Source organism: Chinchilla lanigera, unplaced genomic scaffold (assembly GCF_000276665.1).
Source record: "Chinchilla lanigera isolate Chin_1 unplaced genomic scaffold, ChiLan1.0 scaffold00079, whole genome shotgun sequence".
NCBI lineage: Eukaryota > Metazoa > Chordata > Mammalia > Rodentia > Chinchillidae > Chinchilla > Chinchilla lanigera.
Genome location: NW_004955480.1, coordinates 6,518,226 through 6,540,057, shown reverse-complemented (window position 1 = coordinate 6,540,057; position 21,832 = coordinate 6,518,226). Strand labels below are relative to the sequence as shown.

General features: G+C 48.0%; 1 protein-coding gene and 1 long non-coding RNA gene across 2 annotated transcripts in view; one reads left to right on the top strand and one right to left on the bottom strand.

The window, feature by feature from the left end:
* The window catches only part of Fam184b (family with sequence similarity 184, member B), a 103,942-nt gene that overhangs the window by 12,014 nt on the left and 70,096 nt on the right, over positions 1-21,832 (bottom strand). The window contains exons 8-11 of the mRNA XM_005402494.2: positions 7,141-7,244; positions 5,142-5,268; positions 2,134-2,287; positions 202-406 (exon numbers count right to left, since the gene is read on the bottom strand). Of these exons, the coding sequence (XP_005402551.1) occupies positions 202-406; positions 2,134-2,287; positions 5,142-5,268; positions 7,141-7,244 (590 nt within the window). The remainder of the gene's footprint in view (positions 1-201; positions 407-2,133; positions 2,288-5,141; positions 5,269-7,140; positions 7,245-21,832) is intronic.
* LOC102007549 lies at positions 1,865-3,211 on the top strand. The gene is made up of 3 exons (XR_263745.2): positions 1,865-1,967; positions 2,207-2,309; positions 2,412-3,211. It is a non-coding gene; the product is annotated as an uncharacterized LOC102007549 (long non-coding RNA).

Here is a 21,832-nt window from a genome sequence, read left to right as displayed (position 1 = left end):
GCACGCGGGGACAGCGGGTCGGGGAGGCCCCCGGGTTTCCCCTGCAGACGCGGAGGCGGGCCCTGCCGAGCTGCCCCGGGGCCCCTGGCACCGCCACCCTGGGGGCCTTTGCATCCGAATCACAGATCGGCGCGGGCTGCTTTTTCGCTTGTCAGAGGCGGGCTGCGCGGAGCAGGGTTGCGGGGTGGGGGGCATGATCTAGCACCCCGAGCCCGGCCTTCATGGGCCGCTCCAGGAGGAGTGGGCAGGGGCAGGGCGCTGACCTCGGGGGTGACTGCACGGCCCGCGCTGTCCCCGGGACACGGGGCGGTGGCCTGCCGCCTGCCCACGCTGCTCAGCGCCTCCGGGTCCTTCTGGTGCTCCGGGCAGGCAGCTCGCTGCTCCGTCAGCTCCTGCCGGAGGGACTCTGCGGGAAGAGCGCAGAAGGTCACGGTCGAGGTCAAGGCTGTGGTCTGTCCTGCAGAGACGGACGAGGCACTGCGGTGGGCAGAAGGCTCTGCCTTGGGTTCCCCAAACTTACTCCAAGATGACGGAAATACCCGCTGATTGAGCATTCCGTGTGCTAAACCCTGTGAAAGGTGTTCTCAACTGGGTGTGGTGGCACATGCCTATCTTTTCAGTGCTCTGGGAGGCTGAGGCAGGAGGATCGTAAGTTTGAGCCCAGCCTGGGGAATGTATGTCTCAAAATAATAAATAAAGAAGGGCTGGGGATGGGGCTCAGTGTGAAGGCCACCCGCTACCACTAAGAGAAGTGTTCTCATTTACGCCTCACACCACACAGCCATTTTCTGTGGTCCTCCAGCCCTCACTGTCGGCTGCCCTCAGAGTGGGGCTCAGAGAGGGTCAGGCGCCCGTGGCCGCATGGCTCTCCGATGGTGCTGGGGCCTCAGCCTTTGTATGGATTCCCCTCACCGTCCGCTGCCCGGCCACTGCTAGCGGCAGAACGGAGGCAGGGAAGGGTGGGCCGGCGGGAGGTCCTCACACTGAGTCGGGAAACCGAGGGGAGAGGCGGGACCCGGTGACCTGGGCTTCTCTTCCAGGGTCAGGGCTCTCGAGGCGGAAATCTTATATTTATGTCAATGATCTTTTGGCGGGAAGAGGGTGCTGGGATTGAACCCGGGGCCTTGTGCAGATGAGGGACTGCCAAAACCCCGAGCACATCCACACCAGCCTGTGTGGACTCCTAAGGAGACACAGCCCTTCACATTCCTGCTGTGTGGACTTGGGGCAGGAGGCAGACAGTGTACCACCAAGAGGATGCAGGCCGGGAGCACAGCACTCCCGGGAACCCTGCTTGCAGCCGTACCGGGCAAAGCTTCCAGCGTCTTTATTCAGCAGACGGCCGGAGGGCACACAGAGCAGTCAAGCAACTTGCCCAGGGTCACACAGTGAGAGGTGAGTGGTGGAGACCCGCTTCAAAGCCAGGCAGTTTGGCTCCGGAGATCTTAGGTCTCTGTTAATTTTCGGGATGGTTTTCTGGGGGGTGGGGCAAGGTTGCATGCTGTAGCGAGGGCACCTAGAACTCCCTGTGTAGCTCACACTGGCCTCAAACTGGTGGTCGTCCTGCCTCAGCCTCTCAAGTGTACTTCCAGGATGCTGTGTGTGCGAGCGGTTTTTCGATATGGAGAAGGAAGTGGGGCTGCATTTCATGCTGGGATGAGGGGCGGCAGGCAGAGGAAGAGGAAGGGGAGAGGCCTGAGCTCCCCCAACCTCTAGATATCTTCAGAATGAGCCGGGCCTGGTGTTGCACACCTATAATCCCAGCCCTCAGGAGGCTGAGGCAGGAGAATCGTTGGGAGTTCCAGACCAGCCTGGGCTACAAAGTGAGCTCAAGGCCAGCCTGAACTGCATAGCAAGACCCTGTCTCAAAAAGACAAAAAAAAAAAGAAAAAAAGAAATCTTCAGAATGGAAATGAGACGCTGAGGCTGCCTAGACACTCCTGCGCAGGACCAGAGTCAGCGTCACGGTCAGTAAGGACAGGAGTGTCCTTGTGCCCTGGGCCAGTGGAGTGCGACACATCACTCAACCCATTCCGCAGCCCTGGGAGGTGGGGACCGCAGCACCGTCACCCTGGCCCATGTCACTCAGGCCCCTGGGCCCTGCATGCACCCTCTGTGCGGGTGGGCGGGTACCTAGCAGCTGCACCTGCTGCGCCTGCATCCTCTCCCGCTCCTCCTGCAGCTCCTGCCTGGCCTTTTCCTCCAGGGCCTGGAGCTCCAGCCGGTGTACCTGGTGTTGGGTCGGGAAGCTGTGGCTGGATTCCCTCTTCATGCACTCCTCTGTGGCCTGTAGGTAGAAGCAGGAAGAAGTAAGTGTGATGTGGAGAGCTTACCAAGCTACGTGGGATGCTCCCGCAATTGCCTGACCATAGCAGCCATTTTGTACCATGTGGACTCACTTCTTCCCACAGCTGGCTGAACCACAGTGGACACTTGTTTCAAGGTGGACCAATCAGAATTCCTTCACTGGGAATTCAGTGTCAGGAGGTGCAGGAGAGAAGGAGCAAGAGGGACACCCAGACGGTGCGACTGCGGATTTAACACTCAGGAGCACTGCAGTGGGCATCTGACGTCTTCCCCAGGATGAGCGCTTGGAGGCCCCTGACTGCTGGTTTCTGTTGATGCTGTGTGTGAATCCCTGGGAACTGCCCATGTCACCTTTCCTCGCAAAAATCACGCTTTGCAGATGCAATTCAGTTAAAGATCTCGGGATGGGAGATTGGTGGAATAACCTGGGAAGGTCTCAGTCACAGGATAAGAGAGGCGCTGGACAGGAGGGGCGTCGGGGAAGAGCTGATGGTGGAGGGAGGAGAAGGAGGGAGACGGGTTGGAAGCCGCTGCGTGGTGGCTTTGGCGTGCAGACACAGCGGCGGCAGGAGGCAGGCGCTTCTGCGATCTGACAAGGTGAGCCGCTGGCTCTCCCGAGTGAGCACCAGACAGAGCCACCTCGGAAACCTCCCAGCGGCTTCTGCTCGGGGGGCCTCGGGGAGACACGGAGGGAAAGCTTCCCCAGAGCGGGGCAGGGGAGCCAGGCCAGGAGGGGGACAGGCTGGGGTGAACCGCGCCTGGCCTCCTGCTGGGTCAACCCTTTCCTGTGTGTGTAGGAGGAGGCAGCTTGCTGCCAAGCTCACTTAGTTTTACACAGACTCACTCTGGACGCTGGACCCAAATGCGACTTGTTTTCAATAGGAAAATAAAATGTCAAAGCTGTTCCTGGAGTTATTTCTATTTGTTTTGGTTTATTTTTGTCTTTTCTTCCGGTACCAGGAGTCGAACTCACGACCTTGCGCTTGCCAGGCAGGGGCTGTGCCGCTGAGCTAAATCCCCAGCCCCGCCTGGAATTATTTCTAAACAACTGCTCTGTGGTGAGAATGCAACAGAAATGGGTGCGCGGATCAGGAGGGGCGCTACCCTTTTAAGGCTCTGATATTTTCAGCGCTGGAGCAGGACCGTATTTCCTAGATGTAAATACCACTACTACACCCAGAATGCTGCACGTACACTGTCCCTTCTTTCCAGAGACCACCCCTTTACCAGAGCGGTGCACACAAAATAGCAAAGTGAGCTGTTTCGTGGCGAACTGGGGGGCTGGGTGGGGGCTGTTGCCCTCGAGTTCCGGGGCAGAGGGGCGGGGGGCGCGAATGCTGCGGGTGCGCGTTCTGGGGCGGAGGGCCGAGTGCCGGGCAGAGACCAGCATCAGCGCAGCGCCCCCGGCCCTGTGGAGGGTTTTGCGGGGGAGCTGCTCTTCCCACCTTGGTGCTGCCCTCCTTGCTTTCAGTGGCGGGCTGAGCTTGAGCCCCAGCACCATCCATTGAAGACAAGGCCAAGGTCAGGGACACAATTATTCTTGTGCCCTCAAGGGCGCTGCAGTGCAAGAAATCCACTTCCCCGCTTTTCCCTGTGCTAGCTGTGTGGGCTTCAGCGAGTCACTGGCTGTCTGGGCCTCTTTTCTCGTGTGGGAAAGGGAGACGAGGATATGATCTTGTGTGGTGAGTGTGGGGCTGGAAATACGGACCAGAGGCGCCCCGAGGTGCCCAGCTTTGGGCGGCGCTGGCCGGGCGTCGCCTACCTTGAGCACCTGGGCTCCGGCCTTCTCGCGCTGCGCCCGGGCCGCCTGGCCCTGCTGCAGACCTTCCTGGAGCTCGCGCCGCCCCTGGGGCTGCTCGCGCTCCTGCAGGTCAGCGGTGGGCGCTGGCGCCCTGCTCCCCGGCCCTCTGCAGCTGTGACACCTGCTGGACCGGCGCAGAGGCCGCAAGCTGCAGGCTCCCAGGCACGGGGAGGCCAGAGGGCTCCCCAGCTGGACCCCCGAGTACGGCAAACGGCAAAGGAGGGGAAGAAGGGCCTAGACAGCCACAGGGGCCTGAGAATCCCGGGAGGGCGCATGGCTTCACCCCCTCGGTGTCGCGCTCAAATCTGGCTTCCTGGTGTCCTGAAGGTCTGTCTGTGCCACACCTGCTCCTCTTCCCCAAGGCCTTGTCCCCGCGGCCCTGCCCTGAAGCCCTGACCGCCTTCCAATGGACCGCGTGGCTCACTTAGGTCCGGTAGTTACTCTGCTCCCGCCTCTGCTAAAATACAGAACACACCCCCTCCGCCGGCGGGGGACCCTGCCAGGAGCCCCTGGGCACCACATGAACTGGGGAACAGTTTGCATACAACCTACATGCATTCTCTGCTTTAGTGATTACACCTAATGCAATGCAGATGCTAGCAACTTTCTCCCCGCAGGGATTTCCCATCTGTAGGTGGTATATCCAAAGATGCAGAAGCCAAGGATACCCAGTGCTAGCTGCATACTGTCTGTTCCCATCTCTTTGGCGTGCGTGTACACACACATACACACACACACACACACACACGTACACACACATACACACACACACACACACGTACACACACATACACGTACACACGCACATAGTCCTTGCATATGAAATACAAGGAATTGTATCTGGCCTCTTTGCTGCTGTAACATCAGTGGCTCATGGCGGTGCTCAGTAGCACAGCAGGATTCGAACAAAGAAACAAACCCAAGAATCCCACCTTGCCCTGGACCCTTGATGCCCTCCCGCAGCTGAGCTCTGCACAGAGGGGTGGGGATCTCTCTCCAGGCAAGGCACACTCCCCCAGGCTCGTCTTTCTACCTGGGCTTGCAGTCGGGCCTTCTGGCTTTGCCAGTCCTCCTGTAGACACTGGATCTTGGGCGCCTTCTCTGTCAGAGAGCCCAGCGGTGGTGGTGGGTCACTTTCCTCCTTGAGAGGCACTGCAGGGCTTTGAAGATAAAGAGGTCACAGTCACCAAAGATTCTAGGGCTAGGAAGACCACCACCACCCTGGTGACATCTCAGCCACTCTGCAGGGGAGGAGGGTGCTCCAGTGTGGTTGGGCTGAGGTGCACCTTATTGGTCTTTCCAAAATCAACCTGACACATACATTCAGGTAATACTGCACAGGGCTCCACAGCAACTACTGGGTACTTATTTTAGTGGGTGCTTAAGAAAGATGGCTGAATGTTGTCTGTGCTATTTTATTGAAGCAGCCCAGCGGACTAAAACGCCGACAGCATATTATTCTCTGTCCACAGAAGTCAGCTTTGGTCCCGTGACCTGCTCCGGTTGTGGAATGTGGGTGTTAACGAGAGAGCAGTTCTGAATGTAGCGAGCTGTCAGAGGCGTGGCGCATTCCCACCAGTTCTTCTGAGCTCCTTCCCTGTATGACAACAACATGCCCCAGGTAGGGGCTGATCCCCCCAGCCAGCGTCCCGGAGTGAGAAGGCACATGGACCAAACCTGGGCTCTAGTTTGTGGCAGAGCAGTAACATCTGACCTTCGGCCAGGAGCCAAGCTGAGCGTAAGGCAGCTCCTCCAGGAGCTGAAAATCACTAATATTTGAAGAATGTTTGTTATAGCAGCAACACTCACTCATACAGGTGATATAGATGGAGCCTTTCGCTGTGTGGCAAAGCTCCCATATGCCCTCCCAACTGGAGAACTAAAGGTTTTGGACCAGTCCAGAATCTTGGGCTGGATTTTTTTATGTTCTTTTTTTATTTTAAAGAGAATAAAAAGTAAACATTAAAAATGGTACAGAATTTCAAAACAAGATGCTAGGAAATCAACCGCGGTTGTTATATTGCATATTGTTATCTTCAAAGTAGCTGTTCAGATTACTAGATGGAGGCATGTGTAGTGGTTGATGAGAAGGGAAGAAGCCTAACTAAGTCAGCTCAGCAACTCTATACCCTAGGGCAGATTATCACCTGGATGATATGAAAGGAAAATGAGGAAGGACAGAGGGGCTTTCGTTCTTTACAGGAGCTCCAGTCATCGCCTTCAGCTTGGATGTCATCTCCTGGCTTCTTCTCAGGAGCTCCAGTCGTCACCTTCAGCTTGGACGTCGTCTCCTGGCTTCTATTTGGTTTTTTTTTCCAGTACCAGGAATCGAACTCACAACGTCCTGCCTGCTAGGCAGGCGCTGTGCCTGCTGAGCTAAATCCCCAGCCCCTATCTCCTGGCTTCTAGTGCAGACTCTTTGGCTTCTGCCTTGGATCCTTCAGCCTTCCGGTATAGACTCACCAGCCTTCTGTCACAGACCCATCAGCCTCCTGATATGGTCTTGCACAGACGCTACAGTGAACTCCAGAACCTGGGCTGAATCCTTCGGTCTCCAGTGTGCAGACACACTCTGCATGCTTCCTCATCCAACTCTCTGGTGGACCACTGTAAGCCAGTCTTGTAATTTGTTATACCTTTGTGTATCTTGTGTACATCTGTTTCTCTAGTAAAACCCTGACTGATACAACATGCCAAACTGATCCAAAAAATTAAGCATGAACTGGTCCTTTCAGTAAACCAATAGAAAGTAGTAGCGCAATTGGGCTGGTTATTAACCTCTTTAAGCTTCAGATTCTTAAACTATCAAATGAGCTCCTTGGGTTGGGATAACAGTTACATGTTTATTCCCAGCCCACAGCTGTGCAGTACATATGTCTGTTTCCTCCCTAAGCATAATGCGAAAGGCAGTGATAAGTATTTGAAGAATGAATGAATGAATGAATGAATGAATGAATGAGTGAATGAATGCAGCCTTCAAAACCTGAGCCTTCATGCATCAGAGTCCGGGAAAGGCTGCCCGCTGCTTCTACCTTTCTCCTTCGTCACTGCTGGCTCCTTCTTCAGCTGCTAACTTGTCTTCACAGTATTCACTCGGCAGTGTCTGACAAGGCTCCTTCAGCTTGGAGCACGGATCCTAAAGCAAGAATAATGGCACGGTGAGACCCAGGACAGTTCCCTCATCCTACCTGGCTCCTTCAAACTGGAGAGCAGAGGAGGTGCTCCCCCGGGCTGCAGGCTGGGGTGACGAGGCCTGTGAGGATGAAGTGCTTGGTTTGAGACCAGTGTCAGCTCTTAGCCTTGTATTCTGATTTTGGGTCTGCAAAGCAATCCTCACGGCTGGTGAAAATAAAACCTGGAAAGATTAAGCAACTTGCCCAGGGCCCCAGCATCCGTGAGGAGTAGATCTGGGCTATGCAGTCAAGCGGTCTTACACTGGGGTTCGAACTCAGCTGCTTTGTGATATGGTCCTGTGTGAGACCTGCAGAAAGTGGTCCTGCGTGAGCCTGACATGTCATGGGGCTTGGGTGAGGGTTAGAGATCGGCACTGGGACACGGCCAGTGACAAGTGTGAGCGACTGTGCAGAGGACGATGATGATGATGATGGTGATACCACTTTATAGGCTGCACCGTGCGCCGTCTCCTTACACGACACCGGAAAGCGTGGAACTTGCCCAGTGACCAGCAGCATTGAGAAATGGGGTATGGGAAGAGAATACGCAAATGATTAAGTAACAATCCAACGGTGTGTGCTCATATCATCATTGTCTCCTTTCCACGGAGCCATAAAGGTGAAAAAGATTTTTTATTTTGATTTTTCTACGTGTCATGGTAACCAACGTCCACAGAAAACAGCACGGTAAGACAAGCTGGACACAGATTTGCTCATCGTCAGATGTTAAAGACTAACAGCAAGCTGGGGTTTTCGTAACTACTTGCACGGCTTTGAGCCCGGGTCTTGACTTTTCTGGAATAATTCACTGAGTGTAAACAAAGAGGTCGCTTATATCTTTGGTTTCAGACTGTGCTCCTGGGGCCCTGGGAGGGTATCCAGGCCCTGGGGTGGGAAGGGTCAGGGCTGAAATGCAAGGGGTATGCCTGGGATTCTAGCCCCACTTGTCCTGGAGCAAAGCTGCTTTGTGCCTTGCCATGTACTGTCGTGCCTATAAAAGGCCACGGAGTTAAGGGAAGGGATGACACCTACGTTACCAAGCACAACGGTCAGCTCTCCAGCCTCAGCTAACCGGGCCTCTCGGCAGAGCTGCAGCTACCTGACCCCTCCCTTCTTCACGCAGCCCTCTCCCGGGTGTTCTCTGTCCCTCCATGTCCCAGCTACTCTTTCCTGGTTTCCTCTGCTAAAGCCCCCTCTGCTTCTCCTCTAGGCCTCAGGCACTGGACCTTTCTTATTCTTTCTCTCCTTAGAATCTCATCCAGTCATCCAATCTCATGCGGTTAAATGCCTCACGTGTAAGGTAAATTAGGAGTATTCAATATAATATCCTGTGGGATTATTGTTTCCTGACCACCTTTTCTAAAATACCACCCCCTTGCATTTGTTCTGCTCTTTCCAAAAATACAGTCCCAGCCTGACTTTGTCCACTTTTTAATTCTGTTTCTATTGCTGCAAGGTTAGCTCCACGAGGACATGGACTGTTTCCCTGATGCCTAGGACAGTACGTGGCCCACAGGAAGCACTCCCTGCATACGCCTGGGCCATGTGACTTGGCATAAAACTGGCAAAATGAAGTGAAGCAGCAGTCTCTCTCTCTCTCACTCGCTGATTGTTTTCAGAGAACTGATAGCTGAACATAAAATTTTTAACTGGCTCCCACAATTATGCCATGTCAGTTCCTAAATCAACCTCATTTTCTATTTCATTCCTAGCATTTGTTTCTCTGATCAAACCTAACCATGCACCAGATCTACTCATCCTTCAAGGTCCTATGCACTTTACTGAGAAGACTTTATACTCTCCTGCCCTGTGGCTACTTCTCTGCTCTTGAAATTTCCATAACAGTATTCTGTGGTCTCAAAAGTTCGTAAACATTTGTTGATCATTGGCTCTGCCAAGCACTGTGCTCAGAACATAGCAATAAACAGAATGGTAGCAGTGGTAGGTGTGCTTTCTTTCTTTCTTCCTAAACTGTACACAAAGGTGAAGGTACTCTCAGATGCAGTTTAAAATCTTAGAAATCCAACAGCCAGTAATTGAGAATCTTTCGCACAGATGTTTTTTCATACTGGTTGAAGCCCATCAGTCGCAAGGCCCACATGTTCGGTTCAAAATAATGATGTAACTAGACAAAGCGCAATTTCCACAGAGACATGAGACTAACAGTCCATCTTTACCCTCCAGTTTCAGGTATTTGGAGCATTAAAAATGTCTCGTGATTGCCGATTCTCATAAAGTCCAGAAGCAAATATTATGGCCTAGGCAGAACAGCTTTGTGAATCATTTGCTATAAATACATGTTCTGTGTAAACCTGGAGAAAGTGCATGGTGAATGTGAGACAACAAAAATCAAAAGAGCGTGGGTACTACAATATCAGCACTATGTGATGTACAACTCATTACAGGTCCAGGATTTGAACTTGGTTACAAAGAAATGTTAGTAATTTAGAAAGCATACGATATATCGACAAAAACAATTCTAGTATCAGTAATCACAGCAGACATGAACTGATTAAGTCCAACATGCCATCTAGCTGGCTAAAAAGAGTCCTTTGTCCCAATGCTCTAATAATGACCCTGTTGGCATTGAAAGGTAGTCTGAAGACATAAGGTGAAATGTTCAGAACTGTAGTGGGGGAGGAGAGACTTTATTATTATATGGGAGATTTTAACACACATCTCTCCCAAACTCATACATTCAGCAGATGAAACAAACTAGGATAAGGAAGATCTGAAATGCAAGATTAATAAACAAAACCTAATAACTAAAAAAGAAACTACTAACGTTCAACATTTATATAGTGCTTGGTACATGCCAGGCCCTCAACTTTGAGATGGGTACCATCTTCCCATTTTATAGGTGATGCACTGAGGGAGGAGAGGATATGCCATTTTCCTGTGTTCATACAGTGAATATGTTACAGGGGAAGGATTCAAATGTATATGCTCTAGTGATGAACTGAGAGGATATATGCTTTCTTTCTATCACATAGGTAATACTTTAAAACTGACTCCAAATTAAGTTACAAATCAAATCTAACACAATTCAAAGTGTTGGTATTCTACACACTGTGCTACCTGAGGACACGGAAATAAAATTAAAAGGCAATAAGAAAGTAGGTTAAAAAAACAAGATAAATCTCTGAGACACAGCTAACAACATGCACTCAGAAGGAAATTTATACACTGAAAAAATAATGATTAGAAAACATTCAAGATGTTAGAAAAAACCCAAAATAAACCCACGGTAAGTAGAAAGAAAGATATATGAAAGACAAAATAAATGACATAGAAAAAGTAATTCTGGCTGCCACATCTGAAAGCTGGATCTTTGAAAAGACACATCAAACTTCCAGCAAGCCCAATCAGGAAAGGAAGAACTTAAAGCAATACAAATAATGGACAGCTGGGGACACAGCTCAGCGCACAGTGCCTGCCTGGCAAGCACAAGGTCGTGAGTTTGATGCCAGGTACCAAAACAAACACACACACAAACAAAAAATAATGGACAAGGACCTTATGAAAGAACAAAGATGAAAAAGAATTCCAAATGCCCTCTAGCCACCATGAAGATTGTGAAAGGGAAACTCCAGGTTGTAATTTCTGGGCTGCTTTATTGACCCCTGCTATAATTAAAGGAGCCCTGGGAAGGAGGACAGAAGCAGAAGTGGCCTAAAAGAGCTGATTATAACACTAGCTTGCAGCTGCATCACATTTTCACATTTGCCTGTTTCCACACATTATCTCATGGATACCTCAGACTCGGTGAGATAGCCAAGAAGGAGATGGCCACCTCTGACTTACAGATGGAGACAGTCTTCTCCCTCTTTGCTGGGACAAAATACCCAACCCCCCAAAATTAAGGAAGGAAAGGTGTATTTAGCTCACAGTTTGTGGAAGTTTCAGTCCATACTGGACTGGCTCCAAGGCAGAGTGGCACATGGCAGAGGGTGACAGTTCATGGTGTGGAAAACAGCAAAAGCAGCAAGAGCAAAAGGGAGGAGCAGAGAGAGCAAGCCTCTTTCCTTCCTTTATATTGTATAAGGGATACCTGCCCCAGGGTGGGTATCACACTCATAATGCCAGCACTGGACCATGAATCCACCGAAAACTCTAGAAGCCTGACCCATGACTGCATGAAGCTTTGGGGGTCATCCAGACACAAACCATAACATTCTCCCCCTGGCCCCCCAAAGACTCATGTACATCCATTTATGCAAAAGGCACTTTAGTCCATTTCTAAGAGTTGCCAAAGTCCTAACAGTTTCAGCACTGTTGAAAAGTCCAAGTCCCAAGTCTCCTCTAAGACCTAAGGCAAACTCTTAGCTGGGAGCTCCTATAAAATGAAAAGTTAAACACTTCCAGCATTCAATGGCACAAGATAAAAATTACTATTCCAAAAGGTACAAACAGGAGGATACAAAGCATTGGGGCCAAAACAAGTCCAAAATCCATCAGGGTAAACATTAAGTTCTGTAGTTCCATGTGGAACATCCTAAGCAATTTGTGGATAGTTGTGAGCTCCATGTGGCTTTGCCTCCATGACACTTCTGGTAGTTGTAGCTCCCATGGCCTCTGTCTTAGGCTTGCTTTGCTCCCTCTTTGTAGCTTTCCTTAGACACTTCACATTCCTGGCTTCTTCAAACTTCTAGGGTTTTGACTGCACCTTTGGCTTCATCCTCACAGCTTCACATATTGCCCTCTGGAACACACTGCCTCGCCTCCCAACCTTCTTCTGACATCTGAGTGGAAGCCTTTTTAACTTCAGGATTTTTGCATTCTGCATGCACCTAAAACCAGTGCCACATAGATGATGCCAATGTCTGCTGCCAGCAGAAACAGTAGCCAGGCTTCCCTCTTTCTTGGCCATAGGGACTGAGCCTGGATCACTGGGCACTCTGAATCCAATTCTGAGGAACAAATTCTCTGTATTGCTCCACTTCAGGAACCTGGAGTGGCTATCACCATTTTGGAAGGTGGTGCAGCTGCTGTCACCATTCTGGAATAGAGTATGGCTGCTGCCATTCTATAATACAGAGCTCTGGCTTTTTCTCAAAGCAAAGTCTTTCACTTTTGCAGCTTTGAGGCTGCAAAGGGTGGAGACTTGCTGCTTCTTATGATGCCCTCAGGTCATCTTTTCTATTCTCCTGTTCCTCGAAGCAAATGGAGATCTCCTCAGCTCTATCTTTGCAGTCCACAGTTGTACTGGAACTTCCTTTCTGGACAGATTCACAACATTTTAAATCATCCTGCTAGGCTCTGTGCTCTTGATTCACAATGTAAATCTGGCTAAAATCCTCCAACAATAGCCATGTCACCGCTTAACCATTAGACTGCCTTGAAATTTCTTTTGTCAGATTAATCAGTCCACTGCCCTTAATCTTAGTCTCAGGCAAAATCTCTGGACACAAGAAAAATGCAGACAAACTTTTTGCTAAGCCATAACATACAACATCTGGAGTCCAGCAACCAATGCAGTCCTTCTTCCAACAGAAACCTCCCGAGCCTGTTCCTTACTGGCAGGATTTCTATCAGCTTTCTAGTTTTTTGAGTTCTGATCAGAATTTCTCATACAGAACAGCCTAAGGCATTCCAATTCTACTCTTTCAGGTGATATCTCCGAAACTTTCCAAACTCTTCCCACAAGCCATTTCCAAAGGCTCTTGAGGGGCTGGGGATTTAGCTCAGTGGCAAAGCGCCTGTCTGGCAAGTGCAAGGCTGTGAGTTCGATCCCTGGTACCGGAAGAAAAACAAAAAACAAACAAAAAAAAAAACAAAGGCTCTTGAACCACATAGTCAGGTATAGTCACAGCAATGACCCCACTCCTGGTAACAAATTCTGTCTTGGTTACTTTTCTCTCATAGCCGGAACAAAATACCCAACACCCAAAATTAAGGAAGGAAAGGTTTATTTAGCTCACAGCTTGTGGAGGTTTCAGTTCATACTCAGCTATCTCCAGGGCAGAGTGGCACATGGCAGAGGGCAGCAGTTCATGGCATGGAAAACAGCAAAAGCAACAAGAACAAAAAGGGAGGAGCAGAGAGAGCAAGCCTCTTTCCCTCCCTTACACTGTGTGCAGGTCACTCACCTCAAGGTGGGTGTAGCACTCGCACCTATAACCCCAGCATTGGACCATGAATCAATAAAAAACTCTAGAAGCCCATGACTGCATGAGGCTTTGGGGGGACATCCCATCACAAACCATAACAGGGGCCCATGATTGGACATGTGTAGTGACTTGTCTCAGGTCACATGGCCAGTGGAGGGTGGTCTGATGAGTAGACCTGTGTGTTTTCTGAACTCCTTTATGCCATTCTGTGTTGCTGCAGTGGCCCTCAGATATGCCATACAGACATGCTTCCCTGCAGAGCTAGCATCAGGGTTTAACTGAATGTGAGTTTAAAACTGTGCTGTGCAAACATGCTGCTAAGATATGTCTGTAACAGGGAGACTCAAATCAATAGAACAGCCATGTCTGAGGACACCTGCCTATAATCCCTGCTACTCAGGAGGCTGAGGCAGGAGGATCACAAACTGTACTCCAATCTGAGAAATTTAGCAAGATTCTGTCTCATGAACATAAAAAAAGTACTAGAAGTGCAGCTCAGTGGTAAAGAATTTGCTTAGTATGTGTGAGGCCTTGGATCAATATCCACTAGTGAACCTCCTCCCGACACAAAAAAAGGACATGAGAAGAATGGCATCAAGAATATGGTGAAAGGAAGCCCTGGACCCTCTTTGTCCCATATAACACTGATTTAGTAGCAATTCATGAACAAACTGCTTATGTGAATAATAAGAAAAAAATCCAAAGGTTCCTACATCCTAGAAAAATGTGAAACCACTTGCCAAAGCTGAAAGAGAAGCTTAGGAACCGTCTTGCCAGAGATGCTGCTCCTAATGTAGCGCCCCACGATCAGGAAGAGACCCTCCAGCTTCCAGCTTCACTCAGGAGTAGGGTGGGGTCAGTTTGCATGTCTAGTACCCCAAGTCTTCTCAGGGGCTTTGCAGAGAATTGGCTTCTGTCTGGCTACTCATGGAGCTCTGACAGGCCTGTCACAGTCTAGCTACCTAGGTAGAATGGACTGGTAGACATCACAGTTTCCCCCTTGGCTCAACAAAGAGTAACAAAACAAAAATGCAAGCTGCCTACTTCTCTTTGGGAAAGAAAAAGTTGATGGACTCTTCCTGGCCAATGGATTGACAGGGAATTCTCTGGTGCAAGGGTGGGTTTGTTGTTTTGTTTTGTTTTGGGTTTTTTTTTGTCTTTTTGAGACAGGGTCTCGTTATGCAGTTCAGGCTGACCTTGAGCTCACTTTGTAGCCCAGGCTGGTCTTGAACTCACAATGATCCTCCTGCCTCAGCCTCCCGAGTGCTGGCATTACAGGTGTGCACCACCACACCTGGCCAAAGGGCAGTTTGTGAGGCCCAGGAGAGGTCAACTTTGTCTAATGGGCAGACAACAATATGAGAGTGAAGGAAAGTGAATATTAGGCAAACATATGCCAAACAAAGAAAAGATGGACCTCTATAAAGTGACTGTCTTAGTTACTTTTCTTGTTGCTGGGACAAAATACCTGACACCTAAAGTTAAAGGAGGTAAGGTTTATTTAGCTCACAGTTTGCAAGGTTTCAGTCCATAATCTGCTAGATCCAAGGAAGAGTGGCACATGGCAGAGGGCAACATTGTTGTTCATGGCAGCAGGAAGACAGCAAAAGCAACAAGCGAGGAGAGAGAAACCCTTTCTGTCTTTTGGATAGTTTGCAGGCTACCCGCCCTAGGATGAGTGTAGCACTCACACCCTTAATCCCAGCATTGGACCATGAATCAATCACAAACTCTAGATTCATCCATCTCCAAAAAAGCTTAAGACTACATGAGGCTTTGGGCGTCTAGGCACAAATTGTAACAGTGATTCTAATGAAACAGAGTTAAATGACTGACCTGACAAAGAGCTAAAAATAACCAATCCTCACTGACATAACGAGAACAATGTACTAACACAGTGAGAACTTCCACAAAGAGGCAGAAAATACTGAGACAAAAAGAGCACCAAATATATGGAGCTGAAGAACACAATAATTTAAATAAAAATTTATTACAGGGTTTGACAGAAGACAACCAATCAGAAGAAAAGATCAGTGAATTCAAAGATAGTCACTGGAAATAATTCATTCAGAGAAGGAAAAGTAAGAAAAAAGAAAACAAGTGAAGAAAGCTTAAGAGAATTGCAAGACATTATGAAGAGGACCTAGGTATGCACATGGGAGCTCCAGAAGGAAGAGAGATACAAAGGATAAAAGGGTATTCAAAGAAATAAGGGCTTAAAAGTTCCCAAGTCTGGGGAATAAAATGGACATGCAGATCTAAACAGCGAAGGACACTAAATAAGGTAAAGCCAAAGAAATCTGCATGAGACACATTATAATCAAACTGTCAATTTGTGCTTTCTTTGGGAAAATGTCTATTCAAGTTCTAAGCCTGTTTTTAGTTGGGTAATTAGGTTTTTTTTTTTTTTTACTGTTAATATAGTTTTACTATTGTAGGAGTTTCCTGCATATGTGTGTATTAATCCCTTGCGATATATATGGTCTGAAAAAAAATGGGTGACAGGTACCTAAAAAGGTGCTCAACATCACTAATTACTAGGGACATGTAATGAAAACTACAGTGATATCAGCTCATCTGTCAGGGTGACTATTACTAAAAAAAGTAAGTGTGAGGATGTGGAAAAACTGGAATGCTTGTACACTATTCACAAGAATGTGAAACAACACAGCCAATATAGAAAACAGTATAGAGGTTCCTCAAAAACTTAAAAAGAAAACTACCATATGATCTAGACAGATTATTTATCCAAAGGAACTGAAATCAGGGTTTCAAAGATATACTGGCACTCTTCTGTTTACTGCGGCACTACTCACACTAGGCAAGAAATGGAAAGAATTTGAATGTCCATCAGCAGTTGGGTGGATTAAGAATATGTGGTTGTACACAGAATGGACTACTATGCATCTTTTAAAAAGTAGGAAATTTGCAACACAGGAAATACAGGAATGAACCTTCGGACATTATGCTAAGTGAAGAAAGCTAGTCCTAGACAAATAGCATAGCATTCCACTTCTGTTAGGTATCTAAAGTGATCACATTCATAGAAACAAAGAAAGGAATGATGATTTCCTGGGGCTGGGCTGAGATGGGAGAGGGCTTGAGGTTTCAGTCAGACAAGCTGAGTACCTAGAGCTCTGCTTACCTCATTGTAACTACAGTCAACAATAATGTACTGTGCGCTTAAGAACTGTGCTAAGAGCGTAGCTTTCCTCCTACCACAGTAAAATTAAGAAAACCAACCAAAGAAAATCAGCCTGAGAAGTGAAGGTGATTGAGTTTTGTCCACTTGAACATGGAAGTGAGTGCAACAATCCTTTCTCTCTCTGTCCACTTGCTTCCAGCCTTAGAGTGGCCACCGTCAGGGCCACTGCTGTGGTTTGGGTGTGCTTTACCCCCCCGGGGTCTCTGTGTTAAGAGCTCGATCCCCAGCTAGGCAGCACGGGAGCTGCTGGAACCTTCAGCAGCTGAGGGGTAGCAGGGGCCTCTTCTGTCATTGAGGGTGTGGCCCTCAGAAGGGAACACTGCTCTTCTAAGGTGAGCTTTTGAAAGAGTGAGTTCATATACAAGTCTGAGCCGAATCTCCGAGTCTCTCTCTGGCTTCTTGTTTCACAATGTGGCTTCTATCGCCTGCACATAAAGACAGAAATCTGTCAGACAGTCCTCACCAGCGTCTGAGCCATCCTCTTTGGATTTTGGTGCCCAAAACTGAGAACCAGATAAAGCTCTTCCATTTATACAGTTAGGCTGCCTCAGGTATTTCACTGTAGGAGGCGATCACTACCCCTTGCGTTCACCAAGTGAGAAGTAAAAGACACCAGTGATCTAAGTCACACCCTCTCTAAAGGCTCACTTTTGAAGGAGTTTCTTATCTAACCTTTCGATTATGAAAATTCAATATGGTACCCTTCGTTCCATTTGTTTAGCTGTCGGGTCATGCGCCACTTTATGCAAAGGAGATATTAAACATTTGTTGCGTGCAAGTTGTGTTAGGCCCCGGGAGGATGAAGATTAGTAAGATATAGTTCTTGATTTCAAACAATTTATGGTTCACGGTGGGAGGGGACAAGATGGATGAACTGACAAGTCCAACAATTATTTTGTAAATAACAAAGAAATTCCCTCCTCTTTTTTTTCACTTTACATGCCTGGTGCTTCAGGTCAAAATACATCATTCCAAAGGTGCTTGGACAGCAGGTGACTATTTCACAGTATTATGTGACTATTTCACAATGGCTGCATGAGCACTTTGAAGATCAGTAATCCTGTTTCAATTGTGCATTTGTCTTCTTGTTTGATTTTTGGTTAACTGTTTGGGACTAACCGTCTAGCAGGGCTAACCCTAAGCTACTCCTGGGGTACCCTGTGTTATCCACGTCTGACTCACACTCCAGGGTTCCCCACCAGGCATCATTCGGATCCGGTTCTGCCCAGTGCTCTCTCTAGTGGTAAACTGGCCGAGCATAACCGTGTGCACAGGAAAATACATAGTCCCGCTTCTCCAAACCACTGCAAAAGTCTCTTCCAGCTCCTCGCAAGCAAATGGCTGATTATTTTAAACCTGTGTTCACAGGAGGTCTTCATCTTCCATTTCACCTCATCTGGACTGTTTCTATTTTAAAGAAACACCCACAACCAGGAAATCTACTGGAAGGGAATATTCAAAGTCATCTTCAAGTTCAGTTGACAATCTGTCAAAGGTGGCATTTTGTACATCTTAAAATAGAACACCTAATATAATGGAGTTTCACTGAAATGATTGCAGGGAACTGTAATAGATACTGTAAAGTCACCTTACACTTAGAGAATCTTTAACAGTTTGGAGGAGTGCCATCACATGATTGTGTCTTTCATTACCACAAGTCTCTGGGGCAGGAGGAGGGGAGGGATTACCATTGTGACTTTACTAACCAGAAGTAGGGTAGCATCGTGGCTCATGTGGCACCTTTGTGCCACTTTGCAGGCCTCAGTTTCCTTGTCTGTAAAATGAAGGTAATACTAGTATTTACCTCACAGGGTGGTTGTGGGGCTATGTAAAACACTATGTGTTTGGCACACAGTCATGGCCTTATCCATGTTTACCACTCTGAGCAATGAGGAAACTGATCTAGAGGATTTCTGACTTGTCTGAGGCCTTGAGCAGGCCTAGGGTAGAGCTGGGGTGGAACCTATGCTCTGACACTCAGACAGAAGCTGCTGTCCTGCTTTTTGCTGTCTTTTAGGGCCCCAGAGAATTCTGGCCTAATGCCTACTGCCAGGAAGAGAAGTGCAGCCTGCCTGTTCCAGGTCAGACCCCTCATGTGTTAGTTAGGTTTTTTTTTGCTGCTGTAACAAATATCTGAGAGAAATCAACTTAAAAGGAAAAAAGTTTACTTGGGCTCAGAGTTGGGGGGATTTCAGTTCATGTTGCTTGGTCCTGTTGCTTTGGGTCCATGGCAGCACAGTATATCATGGCGGGAGAGCATTTCAGAAGAGGCTACTTGCCTTATAGTGGCTTTGAAATGAAGAGAGAGGAAGAGGGGCACTGGGGTCTCTAAATCCCCTTCACGGGCATGTCTCCAATGACCTACCTTCCTCCCCCAGGCCCTGCCTAGTAAAAGTTCCACCAGTTCCCAGCAGTTCTAAACTGAAAATCAAGTCATGAACTCACTGGCCTTTGGAGGGCACTCTAGATCCAAGATACACCTCAACTAACCCCATGCAGATGATGCCAGCTGCTAATGGCCTGAGGCTACTCGAGAAATCTTAGATGTTTGAAAGTGACCGTTAATCGCCAACACCTTTGATCAACATGGTCCTCTGGGTATGTACCTAGTGAGCCACATGGCCTCTCCAGTGAACACAGGACACTTCTCAGGCCTATGTACCCCTTTGTCCTCCTTCCCACAGGCCTCAGGGACCTTGCGTTATGTTCCTTCCCCCAACATGACCCTTCCTGGTGAGGTCATACTCAAAGCTCAGTGTCAGCAGATGTCTTTCTTCTGCAAAACCATCCTGGACCCACCTGGGAAGAAAACTCCCTCTCCCATATTGTCTGCACAAGCATGTTCCTGACATTATTGTAGCACTCATCATACAGGTTAGTATTTAAGAAAATATTTATTTCTCCGATTTGAATTGGAGCCCTCCAAGGACCAAGGGCATTCACTTGGACAGGAAGTCCACTGGTTGTGTGGTGACAACACTCATAAATACTTGTGGAGATGAAGTGACCTGAATAAAAATCACCACAATGGCTCTTATTTTCTTTCTGGAGATGGTGCAGGCAGACGCATCTATGAAAACTTCTACTGTTCCCTGGCCCCAAGTCAGTGTGGCCTGGGTACTGGAGGAGTCTTCCAGAAAAGTTTTCCTTCAACTTCAAATCACTTCAAAAGTGATTCCTTCAGAATCACTAAGACTGGAATGGCTTTCTGGAAACTGATAGATGATACTATGAGCGGAGGAGAAGCAGGAGACCAGACGTGATACAGAAGGACAAGAAGTTTAGAAAGGTCCTAAATTTACTGGGGACAGACCACCACTCAAGTCTGGCAACCCTCTCTGCATGCTCTGGGAAGGGAGTGAAACGTTTGCTCTCAGTTGGGATTATTGTTTTTTTCTCTCTTGACTCACCGAATGCTTTGGCAGGACAATGAAAGACCTGAATTTAACTGTCCATTAACCCCCTGGGCTGGTGTCCCTGTCCGCTGAGCAGATCAGCCTCTAGGTTGTCCAAGCTCCCTGGTCCCCTTAGTATGATGTCTTCCTCGTTTCTCATCCTGTGTTGCTGCAGGCCTGGCTACACTTCGGATTGTCGCTCACATATCATCTAGACCAGGCTAATCAGCCGCTCACAGGATTGGCATGCAGGTGACTCACCAAAGGTATTCGAACTAAATTACAAGTCTCTGGCAAAGTTCAGGAAGTTCTGTGATTCAGTGTTGGAAGAATTGGGTGGAAACAAGCAGTTCTATGCGTTGCTGGTGGGGGCACACACCGTAACACCCACCTGGTGGGAGCCAAGGTGGTGGCATCTGTCAACCTTAAAATCCACATACCTCCAACCCAGGAGTTCCACAGCAGTGCAAGTTATTGACACATGCTCAGAGGTGTCATATATTGTGACACTGGCTATATAATAATTCACTTGGCCATTACAAAAACTCTCTGAGGTAGGTGGTAGCATCATCCCTATTTTACAGATGAGAAAGTTGAACAAAAGAGATGCTAAATGTACACCCAAGGTTATCCAGGCCGGAAGAACCCAGACATCTGCCTTGCGGTTGAGCTGCTTAACTACTGCACTACACTGTGTCCTTCTACATTGCTATTCACTGAAGTGTAATCTGTAGTAGACCCAAATTACAAACAACCACGTCATCAATCAGAAAGGAAAGACTATGGTCTGGCTTTTATGTACAAAGAGGAACGAAGCTACTTCCTTCTTAAAAAATGAAGTTGGTGTGGAAGTATACACGTGTCATAATCTACCTGCTAAAAAATTTAAGTTAAAAGAAGCAGAGCACAGAAGATGATGCTATTGTTTGTGGAAAAAATACATCCATAATTATGCCTCCATATGCACAGCATAGTTCTGAAAAGATATATAAGAAGAGACAAAACAAAAGAACTTATTTTTCTGGAATAGGGAACATAGGGGAAATAGATGCTTTCTACTGTTATCTTTATGTACCTTTTAAATCCTACTGCATACCTGGATAACTTATTGGAAAAAAAAAACTGAATTAGAAAGAATATACAATACCTGCAACCAGGCACAGTGGTGCATGCTTGTAATCCCAGCATTTGAGAGGCTGAGCAAGAGGATCACCAAAAGTTCAAGGCCAGCCGGCTACAAAGTGAGTTCAAGGCCAGCCCGAACTGCATAGCGAGACTCTGTCTCAAAAAGACAACAAAACAAAACAAACCCCCCAACCAAAAAACAAACCAATACCTGCAAAACGCATAATAGTAGCCTAATAGAAAACATAGCACCAGGTGTTTACTTCTATTAGTAAACATCCACAGCATTTTAAGGCTACTTGTTCATGCATGTCTCCACTTTAACGTCTGGCTTGGGGCCAGCACATCCCAAGTATCCCACAAAGGCTTGTGGGATGAATGATTGTTGAGTTGAATCTAATGGAACTGATATCTGTTAAGGTTCCTCCTGCAATTTTGTGTGGGAGAAATCTGTACTTCTCTTTAGGAAACAAGTTCAGTGAGTGACAATGATCAAGATTAAGAAGAGCTGAACTGGCTGAGGTTCACGGTGGGTCAGTTCATGGTGGTAAACCTGTACTTGTGTTCTGACTTCTTCAGAAAGCGCTACTTAAGATGTGGTAGCTCTTCTCCACGCAGGGTAATTTTGCCCCTGGGTGACCTCTGGCAGTGTCTGGAGACGTTTCTGATTGAGATACTTTGTTAGTGTATGTGTGTGGGGGAGGGGCTACAAGCAT